Below are 16,252 nucleotides of genomic sequence, written 5' to 3' on the forward strand. Positions count from 1 at the left end.
ACCTCCAGCACATCGGACAATACGGCTATCCCTCAGTGTTGCGTTGGAGTGTCAACCAAGATTATGTGCTCAAATCCTGATTTGTGATCTGTATGTTCCTCGTTGTCTTACATTGTTAGGGTGACATGCCCATGCCCAGCATTTGAGAGTCTCAGTTGTGAAGCATGTTAGTTTGTATTGGTTAGTTAAGGTTTTTCTGAAGACACCTCCAAACGTGCTTAGAGATTGAGGGATTGATTTTGGTCTGGGCCCCTTTTCTGAACCAAGAGGCTCGGAGGATCGATGGGAATTCTTCCTCGGGCAATCAGCACACTTGGCGTGAGCTACGGCACTGGTTGGGCCTCCACTGGCAGCTCGCTCGAGCGAAGACATCAATGTCGGGCCACCTGTCACAAATCGTCAGTACTGTCACAACCTTTTGTTTTAGAAAGTGGGTTTACTTCACTTTTGCCAGGAAAAATATGAGCGACTCACGCAGCTGGAACAGATATTCTGTCTGTTCCTAATGCAGTCTTAAAACATATCAAACATAGCAACCATTTTCTTTTGTTACACCTCTTAATAAAAAAGAAGCAAATATGTTTCTGTTTTCACCAATGTATGGTATTGTATATCTATTATTAAGGCTATGGGCTTAACTTTGATTTAATCCTATCACACAATGTGAAGACACTCAGGTTACAGTTGTTTTAAAAAAAATCATATCCACATATGTAATCCCACCGACAAGCAGTGGGGTGGAGAGGGTAAGGAGGAACATCCCAAGGGTAGAATGAATGGTGCATTTCAAGCCACAGGCTTTGCCCAGCATTGCCCAGATGAAGGACTGTGATTAACCCTGAGGGGTCCACAGTGGTTCACCAGCAGCTCTTCGGTCAACTTAATGCCACACTTGATCCTCATCAGAGAGCAGACAGCTCACCGTTCGGAGAATAATCCATGCAGTAATTGGCTGACCCTTCAACTCATTTTGAACGCACCATTCATCGTTTCCCCAGCAATGAACCAAGCTTCATTCAATGCTGCTTCGCCCCTTATGAAAAAGTAATTATGTTTTTTTTTTTTACATCAAATGCATCCTTCAAAGCCTTGTGTAAAACAGTACAGATTCTAAAAATATTATCGCATCGTATTTTGGGATTGTGGGCAAAACACATAAAACTCGTGATCTGTCCTCAGTCCCAAAACAACAGTATAGAAATCTGCTACTAATCCTTCAAAATGCCAACCATGGCAGTTTTATGTTGGCCGTGGTTCCTGTTTATTCAGCTGTGTAAAGTTAATAGGAATATCCATTAAATATTCCATATTTCTGTAAATGTTCTTGATATAGTCATATTTAGCAGTATGATATATCTCTAGTGGTGGAGGCAGATTCAATCACGGCTTTCAAAAGCGAGTTGGATAAGTATCTGAAGGAACGAAATTTGCAGGGCTACAGGGAAAGGTCGGGCGAGTGGGACTAGCTGAAGTGCTCTTGCAGAGAGCCGGCACTGGCTCGACGGGCCGAATGGCCTTCTTCCAGGCTGTAACCATTCTATGATTCTATTTACGAGCCAAGAATCCTTTTGGCACTTCATTTTCTGCTGAATTGGGAAACATTTCTACCAAAACTAAGGATAGGGGAGAGGTTGGGGAAGGTGCCTCAACTGAAAGGGGAGACGATTCCTCATCACTCTGTTGCCCTGCATGCAGTAGCTGAATACAGTACTGACACTACTTCGAGACTGGACAATTAATTGTTTGCTATGGAAGCTAATGATCCCTATACTGAGCATTAAAAATAATTTTAAAATATCCACTTGTCAGATTGTGGAGCTTAAAAACAATCAAACATCTTCAGCTCCTCTGATACTTGAGTGAGTAAATGTATGGTGTGGTGTGACATTAAGCCACATTGGCCGAGAGCTTCCAAGGCTCTGTGGATGATATCAGTCAGCATGGTGGTGGGGACACTTGAATTACTCTACATGTTGCAGGCTAGAGAGAAATATAAGTCAGCGAGGTTTCGCTCTCCTGATTACTGTCCATCAGTTACTGATCTAAGTGCATACACGTGTGCACAATGTGTGAGAACAAGGACGGGTTCAGCAATGGGAGAACAATGATTCCCACTGTTGAAAAGCCTATTTCCACTTGCTGTCACTCAAAGAATGGCCATTTGGGCGATTTCATCAGCAGCCTTGGAGCACTACCCCAGCAAGACCAGCACCCTTACAGCAGAGCCCCAGCAAGATCAGCACCCTTAGAGCACTACCCCAGCAAGGAGCAGCACCCTTAGAGCAGAGCCCCAGCAAGATCAGCACCCTTAGAGCAGAGCCCCAAGCAAGATCAGCACCCTTGGAGCAGAGCCCCAGCAAGATCAGCACCCTTGGAGCAGAGCCCCAGCAAGATCAGCACCATTACAGCAGAGCCCCAGCAAGATCAGCACCCTTGGAGCAGAGCCCCAGCAAGATCAGCACCCTTGGAGCAGAGCCCCAGCAAGATCAGCACCCTTGGAGCAGAGCCCCAGCAAGATCAGCACCCTTAGAGCAGAGCCTCAGCAAGATCAGCATCGTTAAAGCAGGTAAATACAAACATATGAATAATGATGGTTAGGTAAAGACCCTCTGGTCCATCAAGCCTGTCCCACACAATTGCAAAAGCTTGTGTATCAAAATATATACTCTCCATCCCACCCAGGGCAATTTGGGGGCGGGGGCGGGGGGGTGGGGGTGGAAATGTGGGAAATTCCTCTCCAACCCATCTGGGCGATCAAAACTAATCCAGGAGCTCACTCTGGCCCTGAATTCCCTGCAGTACCTACCATCTGTAAGAGGTGATCTCCACCCCAGCCAGAAACAGGTCCAGCTCTCACTTGAAGGAATTCAGTGAATCAGCATCCACCACACGAGCCGGCAGCCTGTTCCAGAGGTCCAGTATTCTCTGGGAAAAGAACCACCTCCTGACATCTAACCTAGATCTGGCCTTATACAAATTAAATTTGTGACCCTGGTCCTCCCTAACCTATTTAATTGGATAAAGATTGAGAGAATAATATGAAGAGATAGAAATATTAAATATTGAAAATGGAATAAAATTTCAGTTCCGGTAGAGAATAATCCATTTACTTGGCACATTTTTACAGATTTCCATATAGATTTAGACAAGAAAATGCAACACATGATTTCAACACTTCAAGACCGAGGTGGAGCAGTGACCTCTAGGAAGGGGGAAATGCTTACAAGTTATAGTTCTCCGTAAAGGAAAAACAAATGGGATTTAAAAAAATACTACAATGACTGCTTCACGTAGCAGCACTTACTGTGTGTTCCACTATTGCTGGCATACCAGGTGGTCACTGATCCTGCCACCAACGCACTCCGGGCTGGCCTCCCACATTCTACCCTCCGTATACTTGAGGTCATTCAAAACCCTGCTGCCCGTGTCCTAACATGCACCTAGTCCCGTTCACCCATCACCCTTGTGCTCGCTGACCTACATTGACTCCCGGTTAAGCAACCCCTCAATTTTAAAATTCTCATCCTTGTTTTCAAATCATTCCATGACCTCGCCCCTCCCTATCTCTGTAATGTCCTCCAGCCCCACAACACCCACCCCCCCTCCCCCCAAGATATCTGCGCTCCTCTAATTCTGCCCTCTTGAGCATCCCTGATTATAAATCGCTCAACCTTTGGCGGCTGTGTCTTCAGCTGCCAAGGCTCAAAGCTCTGGAATTCCCTCCCTAAACCTCTCTGCCTCTCTTTCCTCTGTTAAGACGCCTCTTCAAACCTACCTCTTTGTTCTGCCCAAACATCTCCTTATGTAGCTCAGTGTCAAACTTTGTTTTCTAACATTCCGGTGAAGTGCCTTGGGAAGTTTTACTATGTTTAAGGTGCTATATAAATACAAGTTGTTGTTGTTTTTGTCATTTCATTTTGTTTCCCTTTTTTGGTTGGAGAAGCCAAAATTTTGGATTTGTACCGTTCAGATACAAAGGAAATATTGGACATCCATTGGACTGTAAAACTGAAAATCTTTACTGATATTGTGTGGCTGGCTCCAATCACAAGCATAGACATAGGGGTCGATTTTCATTAAGCTGTCGGGAAGGAGGCGGGACTACAACTTTCGGGGTTGCAGTCCCGCCTACATCGGCGTCCGGCCAATCCATGCAATTTTCCCTTGAGTGACCTTGTTGAGCCCGCCCAGCAGGCTCAGCAGGCCAATTAAGGGCCACCTGGCAACAGGTGACATCACAGATTGAAATTTCATCTGTCAAGAGGTCTTGACAGATGAAATATTGGTGTTTCACAGCTGTTTGAAGCTGTCAAACACTGACAGTCTGACTTCTAACCCGAGTCCTTCTACACAGACTCAGTTACAACTCTCACCGGCACTAAAAGCTGCAGGCTGTCACTTTTGACAGATCGCAGCCGTTCAGCTTTCAATGCCAGCTGAGTGATGGACTCCCGACGCCTAGAGGAAGAAAGGCTGTAAAGGTAAGTACAGGTAATTTAAACTTCTTTACACACTTTAGACACACCAAACACACTTACTTTGCACTCATGCACCCATCATTCACCTAAGCACCGACATCGCGACCCCTCCAAGTCCTTCAACCCGACGGCCCGCCTGCTCTAACCTGGCGTGGTTTGGAGCCATCGGGAATACCACACGACACCCCTCAAAATAGGGATTAGGCTAAAAACTGCCTGTTAACTACCTGTTAACAGGCAGTTAATTGGCACTAATCCCTTCCCGCCTCGGGTCGGCGGGTCCCAGTGCGGGGCGGGTACCCGCCTCCTCTGAAACTTACGTGGAGGCGGGTTTTGGGCGGGATGGTGTCGGGACCCCCGAATTCGGGATTTTTGCCCCCCGTCTGCCTAAAAGCCCGCCTCATGGCACACTGAAAATCTAAACCAAAGTGTCGGCTGTGGCTCAGTGGGTAGCACCCCTCGCCTCGGAGTCAGAAGGTTGTGGGTTCAAGTCCCACTCCAGGGACTTGAGTACATAAAGCTAGGCTGATACTCCAGTGCAGTGTTGAGGGAGTGCTGCACTGTCGGAGATGCCGTCATTCAGTTGAGACGTTAAACTGAGGCCCTGTCTGCTCTCTCAGATGGACGTAAAAGATCCCATGGCACTATTTCGAAGAAGAGGAGGAGAGTTATCCCCCGGTGTCCTGGCCAATATTTCTCCCTCAACCACAGATTATCTGGGCATTTTCACAATGCTGTTTGTGGGAGCTTGCTGTGCGCAAATTAGCTGCTGTGTTTGCCACCTTACAACAGTGACTCCACTTCAAAAGTACTTCATTGGCTGTAAAGTGCTTTGAGACATCTGATGGTCGTGAAAGGCGATATAAATACAAGTCTTTCTTTTATAGCATATCCACAGATGAGAATGTTCTGACCTCTGGTCCAGGTCTTCCAGCCATGTGATTAAATGGAGATTTCAAATTTGATGGGAGTTTTTAGTAGTGTGTTAAATTCTGTTAAAGTACATAAAAGACTTATCCTTTAGTTGCATTTTTATGGTAATACTGTTGACTTGATTTAATGAACAGAACCTGCTACTATTCATTTTATTTTTCACTTTCCATTAGATGCGCAACACAAGGAAGGTCTCAGTCTGGCCTGTTGCCTTTGTGGGCGGACTCCGATATGAATCTCCGAAAGTGAATGCAGCGGGAAAAGTTTACGGATGGAAAACAGTGTTTGATCCGCACAGACCATTCGCCATAGATATGGCAGGGTTTGCAATAAACCTTCGGTTAATTCTGCTGAGACCTCAAGCTTACTTCAAGCTGCGTGGAGTCAAGGGTGGCTATCAAGAAAGTAGCCTCCTACGCGAGTTAGTAACACTCAATGACCTGGAACCTAAAGCAGCCAATTGCACTAAGGTAGACCTTATGTATAAATCCCACTTACTGCAGGAACTTGACAACAAAAAGTTATGTTTAACAAAGAATGAACTTGATTAATATCATAAGAACATAAGAAACAGGAGCAGGAGTAGGCCAATCGGCCCCTCGAGCCTGCTCCGCCATTCAATAAGATCATGGCTGATCCAATCTTGGCCTCAACACCATTTCCCGCTCTCTCCCCATACCCCTCGACTCCCCTGTAGTTCAAATGTCTGTCAATCTCCGCCTTGAATATATTCACTGACTCCGCCTCCACAGCTCTCCGGGGTAGAGAATTCCAAAGATTCACGACCCTCGGAGACGAAATTCCTCCTCATCTCCGTCTTAAATGGGCGACCCCTTATTCTGAAACTATGCCCCCTAGTTCTAGATACCCCCACGAGGGGAAACATCCTCTCTCAGCATCCACCCTGTCAATCCCCCTCAGAATCTTATAGGTTTCAATAAGATCACCTCTCATTCTTCTAAACTCCAATGAGTATAGGCCCAACCTGCTCAACCTTTTGTCATACGTCAACACCTTCATCCCAGGAATCAACCTAGTGAACCTTCTCTGCACTGCCTCCAATGCAAGTATATCCTTCCTTAAATATAGTGACCAAAACTGTACACAGTACTCCAGGTGCAGTCTCACCAGCGCCCTGTAAAGTTGCATCAAAACTTCCCTACTTTTATACTCCATCCCCCTTGCAATAAAGGCCAACATTCCATTAGCCTTCCTAATTACTTGCTGTACCTGCATGCTACCTTTTTGTGTTTCATGTACTAGGACCCCCAGATCTCTTTGTACCGCACCTTTCATGTCCTCAGAACGCCCCAAAGCACTTTACAGCCAATTAATTATTCCTTCAGGTATAGTCACTGTTGTTTTGTAGGCAAACACAGCAGCCAACTTGCACACAGCAAGGTCCTACAAACAGCATTGTGATAAATGACCAGTTAATTTGATTTTTGAAGTGTTAACTGAGGGATAAATGTTGGACAGAATACTGGGAGAACTCTCCTACTGTTCTTCGATTAGTGGCATGGGATTTTTATATCCACCTGAGAGAGCAGACTGAGCCTCGGTTTAGCATCTCATCTAAAAGGTAGTGGGGTAGTTTCCCCGCTTCAGGCACTAGTTTTGAGAAGTGTTTTTCTCCTTCCAGTTTCTGCACAAACCATTTGCATATCACTGAACGTAAAACTTGCCATGAACGAGCGCAATCGGGCAGTGTTTGGGAACGCAAGTTTTTTTTAAATAAATTTGCTTTCAATAATATACCTTGATATATTCAAGAGTGGTACCTTGGTGCAGTTTGATTAATACAACCTGCAAATGGGTTTATAATAAAAAAAATAAGCATTTTTAATCATCGACCACCTGAGAGAAACCCGATTTTAAATAATTAAAAATCTCTGCAGAACCCATTTGCTTGTTATGTGGGTGCACACTTGTCAGTTTCTTAGTAAATTTTAAAAAGTTGTTCAAAAGCTTTTAAAATGTGCCTATTAGTGTCCTTGCGCCCAAAGGAACCAGCTTAATTCTTGGAGCCTTCTCGCAGGCTCGCCAACGGGCGCAATTAGTGGAAACTCGCCATGGTGATTAATTTGATCTGGGGGCGTGGCCAGTTTTGTGGGCGGGGGACAGCTTCAAGCACGATGTTTTTTAAACTAGCTCAAAAGGTCGCGAAAACTCGATTTACGCTAGATATAATTTGCTCTTGAAATTCCGTGATCTTTTGGGCTGATTTTGGACAAAATTACGCTGAGAAAATAGCACAATAGTGGGAAGTCCAGGCCAGCACCTCGAACAATACAGTACTCTCTCTGTACTGCACTGAGGCATCAGCCTAGATTACTGAGTAGGGCTTGAACCCGTGACCTTCTGACGTAAAGGCAAGAGTCATAGAGTTTTACAGCACAGAAAGAGGCCCTTCGGCCCATCGTGTCCGCGCCGCCCATCCACCCCTGTCCTGTCTAATCCCATTTTCCAGCATTTGGTCCATAGCCTTGTATGCAATGGCATTTCAAGTGCTCATCCAAATGCTTCTTGAATGTTGTGAGGGTTCCTGCCTCTACCACCCTTTCAGGCAGTGAGTTCCAGGTTCCAACCACCCTCTGGGTGAAAAAGTTCCTCCTCAAATCCCCTCTAAATCTCCTGCCCCTTACCCTGAATCTATGCCCCCTTGTTATTGACCCCCCTACTAAGGGGGAAAGTTCCTCTTTATCTACCCTATCTATACCCCTCATCATTTTGTACACCTCAATCAGGTCCCCCCTCAGCCTTCTTTGCTCCAAGGAAAACAACCCCAGCCTGTTTAGTCTTTCTTCATAGCTGAGGCGCTCCATCCCAGGTAACATCCTGGTGAATCTTCTCTGCACCCTCTCCAAAGCAATCACATCCTTCCTATAGTGAGGCGACCAGAACTGCACACAGTACTCCAGCTGTGGCCTCACCAGCGTTTTGTACAGCTCCATCATAACCTCCCTGCTCTTATATTCTATGCCTCAGCTAATGAAGGCAAGTATCCCATATGCCTTTTTAACCACCTTATCTACCGGTTCCGCTGCCTTCAGAGATCTATGTACATGTACACCTAGGTCCCTCTGAACTTCCTAGGGTCCTACCACTCATTGTGTATTCCCTTGCCTTATTTGTCCGTCCAAAATGCATCACCTCGCACTTTTCAGGGTTAAATTCCATTTGCCACTTTTCCGCCCATCTGACCAACCCGTTTATATCGTCCTGTAGCCTGAGGCTTTCCTCCTCGCAATTTACCACCCCACCAATTTTCGTGTCATCTGCGAACTTACTGATCATACCTTTTACATTCTCATCCAAATCATTTATGTAGATCACAAACAAGGGACCCAGCACCGATCCCTGAGGTACCCCACTGGACACAGGCTTCCAGTCACAAAAGCATCCTTCGACCATCACCCTCTGCCTCCTGCCACTCAGCCAGTTTAGGATCCAACGCGCCAAGGCACCCTGGATCCCATGGGCTCTTACCTTCTTGACCAGTCTCCTATGCGGGACTTTGTCAAAAGCTTTACTGAAGTCCATGTAAACCACATCCACAGCATTTCCCTCATCCACCCCCCTAGTCACCCCCTCGAAAAATTCAATCAGATTTGTCAGACATGATTTACCCTTGACAAAGCCATGCTGACTATCCCCGATTAATCCTTGCCTCTCCAAGTGGAGACTAATTTTGTCCCTCAGAATTTTTTCCAATAATTTCCCTACCACAGATGTTAGGCTCACTGGCCTGTAATTCCCTGGTTTATCCCTGCTACCCTTCTTGTATAATGGTACTACATTAGCTGTTCTCCAGTCCTCTGGTACATCCCCTGTGGCCAGAGAGGTTCTGAAAATTTGTGTCAGAGCCCCTGCAATCTCCTCCTTTGCCTCCCACAGCAGCCTGGGATACATCTCGTCCGGGCCTGGGGATTTATCCACTTTTTGGCCTGCTAAAACTGCTAGCACCTCCTCCCTCTCGATGCTAATATGTTCAAGTATGTCACAGTCCCCTTGCCCGATTTCTATGTCTGCATCGTCTCTCTCCATAGTGAACACAGATGCAAAAAATTCATTTAAAACCCCGCCTACATCATCTGGCTCTACACACAGATTGCCACTTTGGTCCCTAATGGGCCCTACCCTTTCCCTGGTTATCCTCTTGCCCTTAATATACTTATAAAACATCTTAGGATTTTCCTTTATTTTGCTCGCCAGTGTTATTTCATGGCCCCTCCTCGCCCTCCTAATTTCCTTTTTAAGTATGCCCCTGCACCTCCTATACTCCTTTAGGGCTTCCACCGTCTTTTGTCTTTTGTAACTGCCAAAAGCCCCCCTTTTATTTCTAATGCATTTTTGTATATCCCTTGTCATCCAAGGTTCCCTTTGCTTGTTGGTCCCACCCTTGACCTTTACAGGAACATGTTGGCGTTGTACTCTCTCTATTTCCCTTCTGAAAGTCTCCCACTGTCTTGATGTGGATTTTCCTATAAGTAGCTGCTCCCAGTCCACTTTGGCCAGATCCTGCCTTATCATATTAAAATCGGCCTTCCCCCAATTTAGAACCCTTATTTCCGGGCCGTCTTTGTCTTTTTCCATGACCACCTTAAATCTCACCGAATTATGGTCACTATCGCCAAAATGCTCTCCTACTGACACTTCCACCACTTGCCCGGCTACATTCCCCAGAATTAGGTCCAGTATCGCCCCCTCTCTTGTAGGACTTTCTACAGTGAGCCAATTGAGCCAAGGCTGAACCAATGACATTCTCTCCTTCATACAAAAAGCACTGAAATTCAGCACAAGTCTGCCTATAAAATGTTGTGTTAATGCGTGTTATCATGAGGGGGTTTATGGAGATAGTAATTCTCATGATTGCTCCATAAGTTAACTAGTGTGTTATAATTGGATAGCAATTAATGTACTTCAGAGACCTCGTATCATTTTTAATAGTATTAAATTATTTCCCATGCAATGTTATCTAATAAATCTTTCATACAATTTACAGTTACTCATATAAAACTGAAAAGTCATCACTGCCAAGTAATCTAAAGAATTTTTACTACCTGCCCCCACCATGCATGTGGCCCCTTTGAGTACAAAAGGCTATTTTTAGTTGAGCTTACAAAACAGGAACATTATCTGCTATATATAAAATCTACAAAAGAGCAGGTCCCCCCTTTTAAACCCTATTTTCCTCCCTTTCTCCTGCTTAGCTGCCAGATTGTAAGAGGAAGAAATGTGAGATGGTTCACATTCTCATCCCTCCTCTTCCTAGTGGAATAGTGGACTGGTCTCTGCTTTGAAGTATTTGCTGTGTTTGGAGATTAAGAGCTGGCTGCCATTTTCTTCATCATTTATTGCCATTTACCACATGATGGCATCGTGGAAAAGTGGCACCTCAATGTATTTTGACATGATTTGAGCAACTGCATTATAAAGAGGGGGGCTCATCAATACAGCATTATTTCAAATTACAGAATTATATGAATAAACTAAAAGAATAAGGTCATCTTATATTGATGCAGAAATGCTACAGCAGTTTGTGAGGAGACCAAGGCAACAAATAGGGCCTGGCATCAACCTCTGTGCAATTTTGACATTTTGCAAGAGAGAAATTATAGGGCAAAAAGGAAAACCATTTTTCAGATAATGCAATATTAAAATTGGCGTTTTTAATAAAATCACTAAAACACAGTTATCAATTGTTCCATCATTTTCCTGAACCTAAGGAGATGATTGCAGCCAAACACTGGAGTGCTTTAAAGTTCTGCAGTCAATTACATGGTTTATTTCCTTCACCATCCTATTGTGTTTATTGAAAAATTCTTATTTTGGCAGTAAGTGGCTCCTGTCATGCTAAAAGCTTACTTCTTCATAATTTGATTTTTTTTCCTGTAACATTTTCTTATGGCTATATCATGCTACGTCTGTCATGCATTTTTTTTAAACCACCTAGTAGCTTACTGAGGTCATTTTCGGAATGATATTTGTACCTCCACTGACCACAATGTGCTCTAAATGTTATTTGTATTTTTCTTGTGTGTGGAGCACAGAAAACTTGCAGCAGGCTGATATTAAGACAGAACAAACAGGGAAGGGCAACCCCTAAGGCACCACACATTGCTGAAAAATGACATCTGTGTTATACGGTCCTGCTCCTGAAGCAACAGGGAAGACCTTGAAAACATGAGAGATTCCATTACTTGAATTTGTCTCACTCCTGACTTAGCTCCCTGAGCAATGTTTCAGACATTGCACAAGGACATTCTGCTGGGTCATTGTGGAAGGTTTCTCAGTATGAATAAAACCTAAATGAAGAGTCAAGGTCCATTGTGCAGAACAAGACGGGAAAGAGCAATATTTGTGTGATGCATATCGACACCAAGATACATATCACACAGGTACTGGAATCCCAATAAATCAAGATGCATTGACAGGAGCAACATTTTGTTCCGTGTGGCAATGTAGTGCAACAAGCACATAAATTTAATGAATTCCCTTCATGGATTTTGAAAGTTGCCCTTCATACTTGTAAGAGCCATAAAAGCTTAAGAAAATACTTTAAAATAGTGGTTAAATGGCATAATACAGTTAATTTACCTGACCGACTTATTGTATTAAGAAACCCCCTATTTTCTTGCTCCAGTAGTATAGTCCGAGACACCCCCTTCATTCTTGCCACAATGGAACAGTCCCTAAGCCACACATGGGTGCAGCCATTTTACAGTTTAAACTGCACGTGGTTGAAGGAGGCAGAAGCTGTGAGGTTTGGAGCAGTACAGTTTTTGACCGTGTTCGTTTATACGTGTTTGCTTTGTAATTCCGTTTGTTAAGTGTTATAGTAAACAGTTTAAAAGACAAAGCTACGTTTGGGAACGTTTTATTTTGACAGGCGTCTACTCGTTGTTAAAAACCCCACAGCTCAGTGGCTGCCTGTTTGGAAACTAAGAAGCGCCACTACATTAGTCAAAAACTTGCTCCCTAAGAAGGAAGGGACGGAATCGTCGGCGAACGTATACCCGAATGGTCACGGAGCCAGACGACAATATAAGAAAGCGAAGGTACAGTGACTGCTACTTGCTTTGTTCATTCTATTGAGAAGCTAAATAAGAACTGCGGGTAAAATGGCCGAGGCCTTACGGAGCCAGGAGCTTCCATCAGCCAGAAAGATTGCTGGCCAAAAGAGGGAAATAAAGCTCACCCCAAAGGCAATGGAAGAGAAGTTACATAGAAGCATAGGTGCAAGGAAGGCTAAATTAGCTCAGATAACTGGAAAATTGAAGATAATCGATCGTCTCATGGAAGATAATGCTAATATTAAGAAAGCTGAAGACATGATGTATTACGATTTCTCCAAGCTGCATGAAGAATTTAATGTACTCAATGAAGATGTATTAGCACTTCTGCCTGAAGAAGAGGGAAACGCTGATCAGCACAACTGGTTTGATCTTAAATCAACCAGCATTAAGGACTATATCAAGGCCACGGAACAGTGGATGTTAAAGATTCGTCAAGACGCTGATACAGCAGAGAAAGATAAAGTTGACGATGAAGTCGGACCAGACGATAGCATTTCAGAGACTTCCGCCAGACCGAGCAAAAATCGAAAAGAAGGTAGCTCTGTTTCTGGACGCAGGTCAGTCGCTTCTACCACAAGCTCGTCGTGACGCATGAGAGCGGAGGCCGAACGGGCGGCGTTGATGGCGCGCGCAGCATCTTTAGCGGAGAAGCAAGCTCTTGAACAGGAAGAGGCCCAACTGCAGGTCCAAGAGGCCCAACTGCAGGCCCAACGGGCCCAGGTGCAGGCAAAGAAAGAACAGCTGGAGATAAAAACAGCTATCGAGGTCTCAGACGCCAGGTTGAGTGCGTACGAAGATTATGAAGGCTCACGGGACGGCGGGAGCCACTGCCAGTCAACGTTGTCACATAGAGTTGGATCCAGGGCACCTTCAAGAGTTACAACAGAGCCCGAAGGCAATCCCCTGGCATTACGGCATGGAAGAGTGGCCTCTCCACTAACAGGAGCACGTGATGCTACCCCAGACGTCAGACGGTCTAGACTAGACCCTGCTGATGACCACCAGAGGCCTGAAGACACAGGGAGAAGCCTATACCGAGTGATGCAACGTCAGAACGAAATTACAGAGATGCTTGTAAAACAACAGAATCTGTTTCAACTCCCTCAAAGAGACATACCAGTGTTCCAAGGCGACCCACTCAAGTATAAGCCCTTCATCAGGTCCTTTGAACAAGCCATTGACTCCAAAACAGAGAGCAGCAGTGATAAGTTGTACTACCTGGGACAGTACACCAGTGGTAAGCCACAAGACCTGGTCAGAAGCTGCGAACACGAGACCGGACCAGGGATACATAGAAGCCAGGAAGTTGCTGCAGGAGCACTATGGTAACGAGCTGAAGATAGCCACTGCATATATCGAAAAGGCTACCAAGTGGCCACAGATCAGATCGGAGGACGGAGAGGCATTGAACGCATATGTTCTTTTCCTCATAGGATGTCGCAACACCATGGAGGATGTTGAATTCATGGAAGAGATGGACAATCCTACGACTATGAGAATCATCATCTCTAAGCTTCCTTACAGGATGAGAGAACAATGGAGAAGAACAGCCTTTGAGATAATGGAGAGACGGAAAGGTAGAGCCAGGTTTGCAGACTTAGTGAACTTCATAGACAAACAGGTTAAAATTGCTAGGGACCCATTGTTTGGAAACATCCAAGACGTCAGCCCGACCACCGATGGAAGAGTGAAAGCCAAGCCCGTTGAATCAAAGACTCTCAGGAAAGGTGGTTCCAGGGGAAGCAGCTTTGCAACTATCGTCACCCAGGCCGAGGAAGAAAGGCCCCAGAACTCATCTCCCAAAAAGAGCAGCACAGTGACGTCTGCTAATGCCTTTCAGAAGCCATGCTTATTCTGCCAGAAGAATCATACATTGGATTTCTGCAGCGACATCAAACCACAGCCACATAAGGACAGAATCGAATTCCTGAAGTGCAACGGCCTATGCTTTGGATGTCTCTCTCAGGGGCACCGGAGTAGAAACTGTAAGCAAAGAACAACATGCAGAGAGTGCACTCGGAAACATCCCAGTCTGCTGCATATCCATAAAGAAGAACAAGTCTCTAAGAAGAGTGAAGAAAACAATACCGACGAGAAGGTTGTTTCAAGTGCTCTGGTGTCGCTAGAACCAGAGACTTGTGGACTCACTGGGGCCGGTGACAGTGACTGTATTCTTGCCATCGTACCAGTAAAGATCAAGTCTAAGAGGAGCGAGAAGCTTGTGGAGACTTACGCCTTCATGGATCCAGGTAGCTCAGCAACGTTCTGCACAGAATCACTCATGCGACAGCTGAACGTTAGAGGCAGAAGAACAGAAATCCTATTACGCACCATGGGTCATGAGAAGTCAATGCAAAGTTATATCCTGTCAGACCTAGAAGTGTGTGGACTTGAAGAGAAGGACTTCATAGACCTGCCTAATGTTTTCACACAGAGGGAGATTCCTGTTAGAATAGGGAACCTAGCCCTGCAGAAGGATGTGGATAGATGGCCTTACCTAGAAAAGGTGCGTCTCCCATACATTGAAGCAGAAATTGGCCTATTAATTGGAACCAATGCCTACAAAACTATGGAGCCATGGCAGGTGATAAACAGCAAGGATGACGGACCCTACGCCGTCAGGACAGCCCTTGGATGGGTAGTCAATGGACCGGTAAGGAGAGATGATGGCCACAAGTCGAACAAGGAGGAACGACAAAATGTCACAGTTAATCGCATCTCTATCGCAAGCATTGAAGAGCTGTTGATACAGCAGTTCAACGCAGACTTCTCAGAACGCAGCTGTGAGGAAAAGACAGAAATGTCACAAGAAGACCATCAGTTCATGGGTTTGATGACAAGGTCTACACAGTTCATTGATGGCCACTATCACATTGGTTTGCCACTGAGAAGACAGACCGCGAAGATGCCGAACAATCGCTGCATAGCAGAGCAACGCGCCATCAGTCTAAAGAGAAAGCTGAACAAGAACCCCGACTTTCACGAAGACTACAAAGACTTCATGAGAAACATCATAGCGAAAGGCTATGCTGTAAAGGTGCCCGAGGAACAGTTGAACAGAGACGATGGAAGGGTCTGGTACATTCCTCATCACGGGGTGTATCACCCAAAGAAGAAAAAGATCCGTGTAGTGTTTGACTGCGCCGCCTCATTCAGAGGAACTTCACTGAATGACCAGCTGCTTCAAGGTCCTGATCTTACTAATACCCTCATTGGCGTCTTGACTAGGTTTAGACAAGAGCTCGTTGCCATGATGGCAGACATAGAATCAATGTTCTACCAAGTTAGAATCCCTGATGAAGATGCTGATCTTCTGCGCTTCCTTTGGTGGCCAGATGGCGACGTTAGTCAAGCGATGGTGGAATGTAGAATGGCCGTACACTTGTTCGGAGCCACATCATCTCCCAGCTGTGCAAGCTACGCTCTCAGAAAAACTGCAGAAGATGGCAAAGGCAAAGCACCATCAGAGGCTGTGGAGACAATCTTCAGAAACTTTTATGTCGACGACTGTCTGAAGTCCGTGTCAACAGAAGACGATGCCATCGCACTGTCAAGAGACCTTAGAACTCTGTGTCCGAATGGAGGATTCCATCTGACTAAGTGGATAAGCAACAGCAGAGCAGTTCTAGCTTCTATCCCAGAAAAGGAAAGAGCCACTGAAGTCAAAGATCTGGACCTGAGCCACGATGTCCTTCCTATCGAGAGAGCTCTTGGTGTACAATGGTGCATCGAGTCAGACACGTTCAACTTCAGGATAATGGT

The 16,252-nt window shown here is 45.3% G+C and overlaps 1 protein-coding gene across 8 annotated transcripts in view; it reads left to right on the forward strand.

Moving 5' to 3' along the window:
- Positions 1 to 16,252, forward strand: part of LOC147100377 (galactosylgalactosylxylosylprotein 3-beta-glucuronosyltransferase 1) — a 233,570-nt gene that overhangs the window by 190,461 nt on the left and 26,857 nt on the right. For 7 of the 8 annotated variants that reach the window (XM_085968032.1, XM_085968034.1, XM_085968035.1 and 4 more), the window contains one exon: positions 5,585 to 5,881. In XM_085968032.1, the coding sequence (XP_085824158.1) occupies positions 5,585 to 5,881 (297 nt within the window). Of the gene's footprint in view, positions 1 to 5,584; positions 5,882 to 12,303; positions 12,473 to 16,252 lie in introns of all 8 variants that reach the window. The other variant, XR_015073725.1, reaches the window with a different exon arrangement.

Source organism: Somniosus microcephalus, chromosome 26 (assembly GCF_052327205.1).
Source record: "Somniosus microcephalus isolate GS21.2 chromosome 26, FLI_Smic_1.0, whole genome shotgun sequence".
In the NCBI taxonomy this organism is placed as follows: domain Eukaryota; kingdom Metazoa; phylum Chordata; class Chondrichthyes; order Squaliformes; family Somniosidae; genus Somniosus; species Somniosus microcephalus.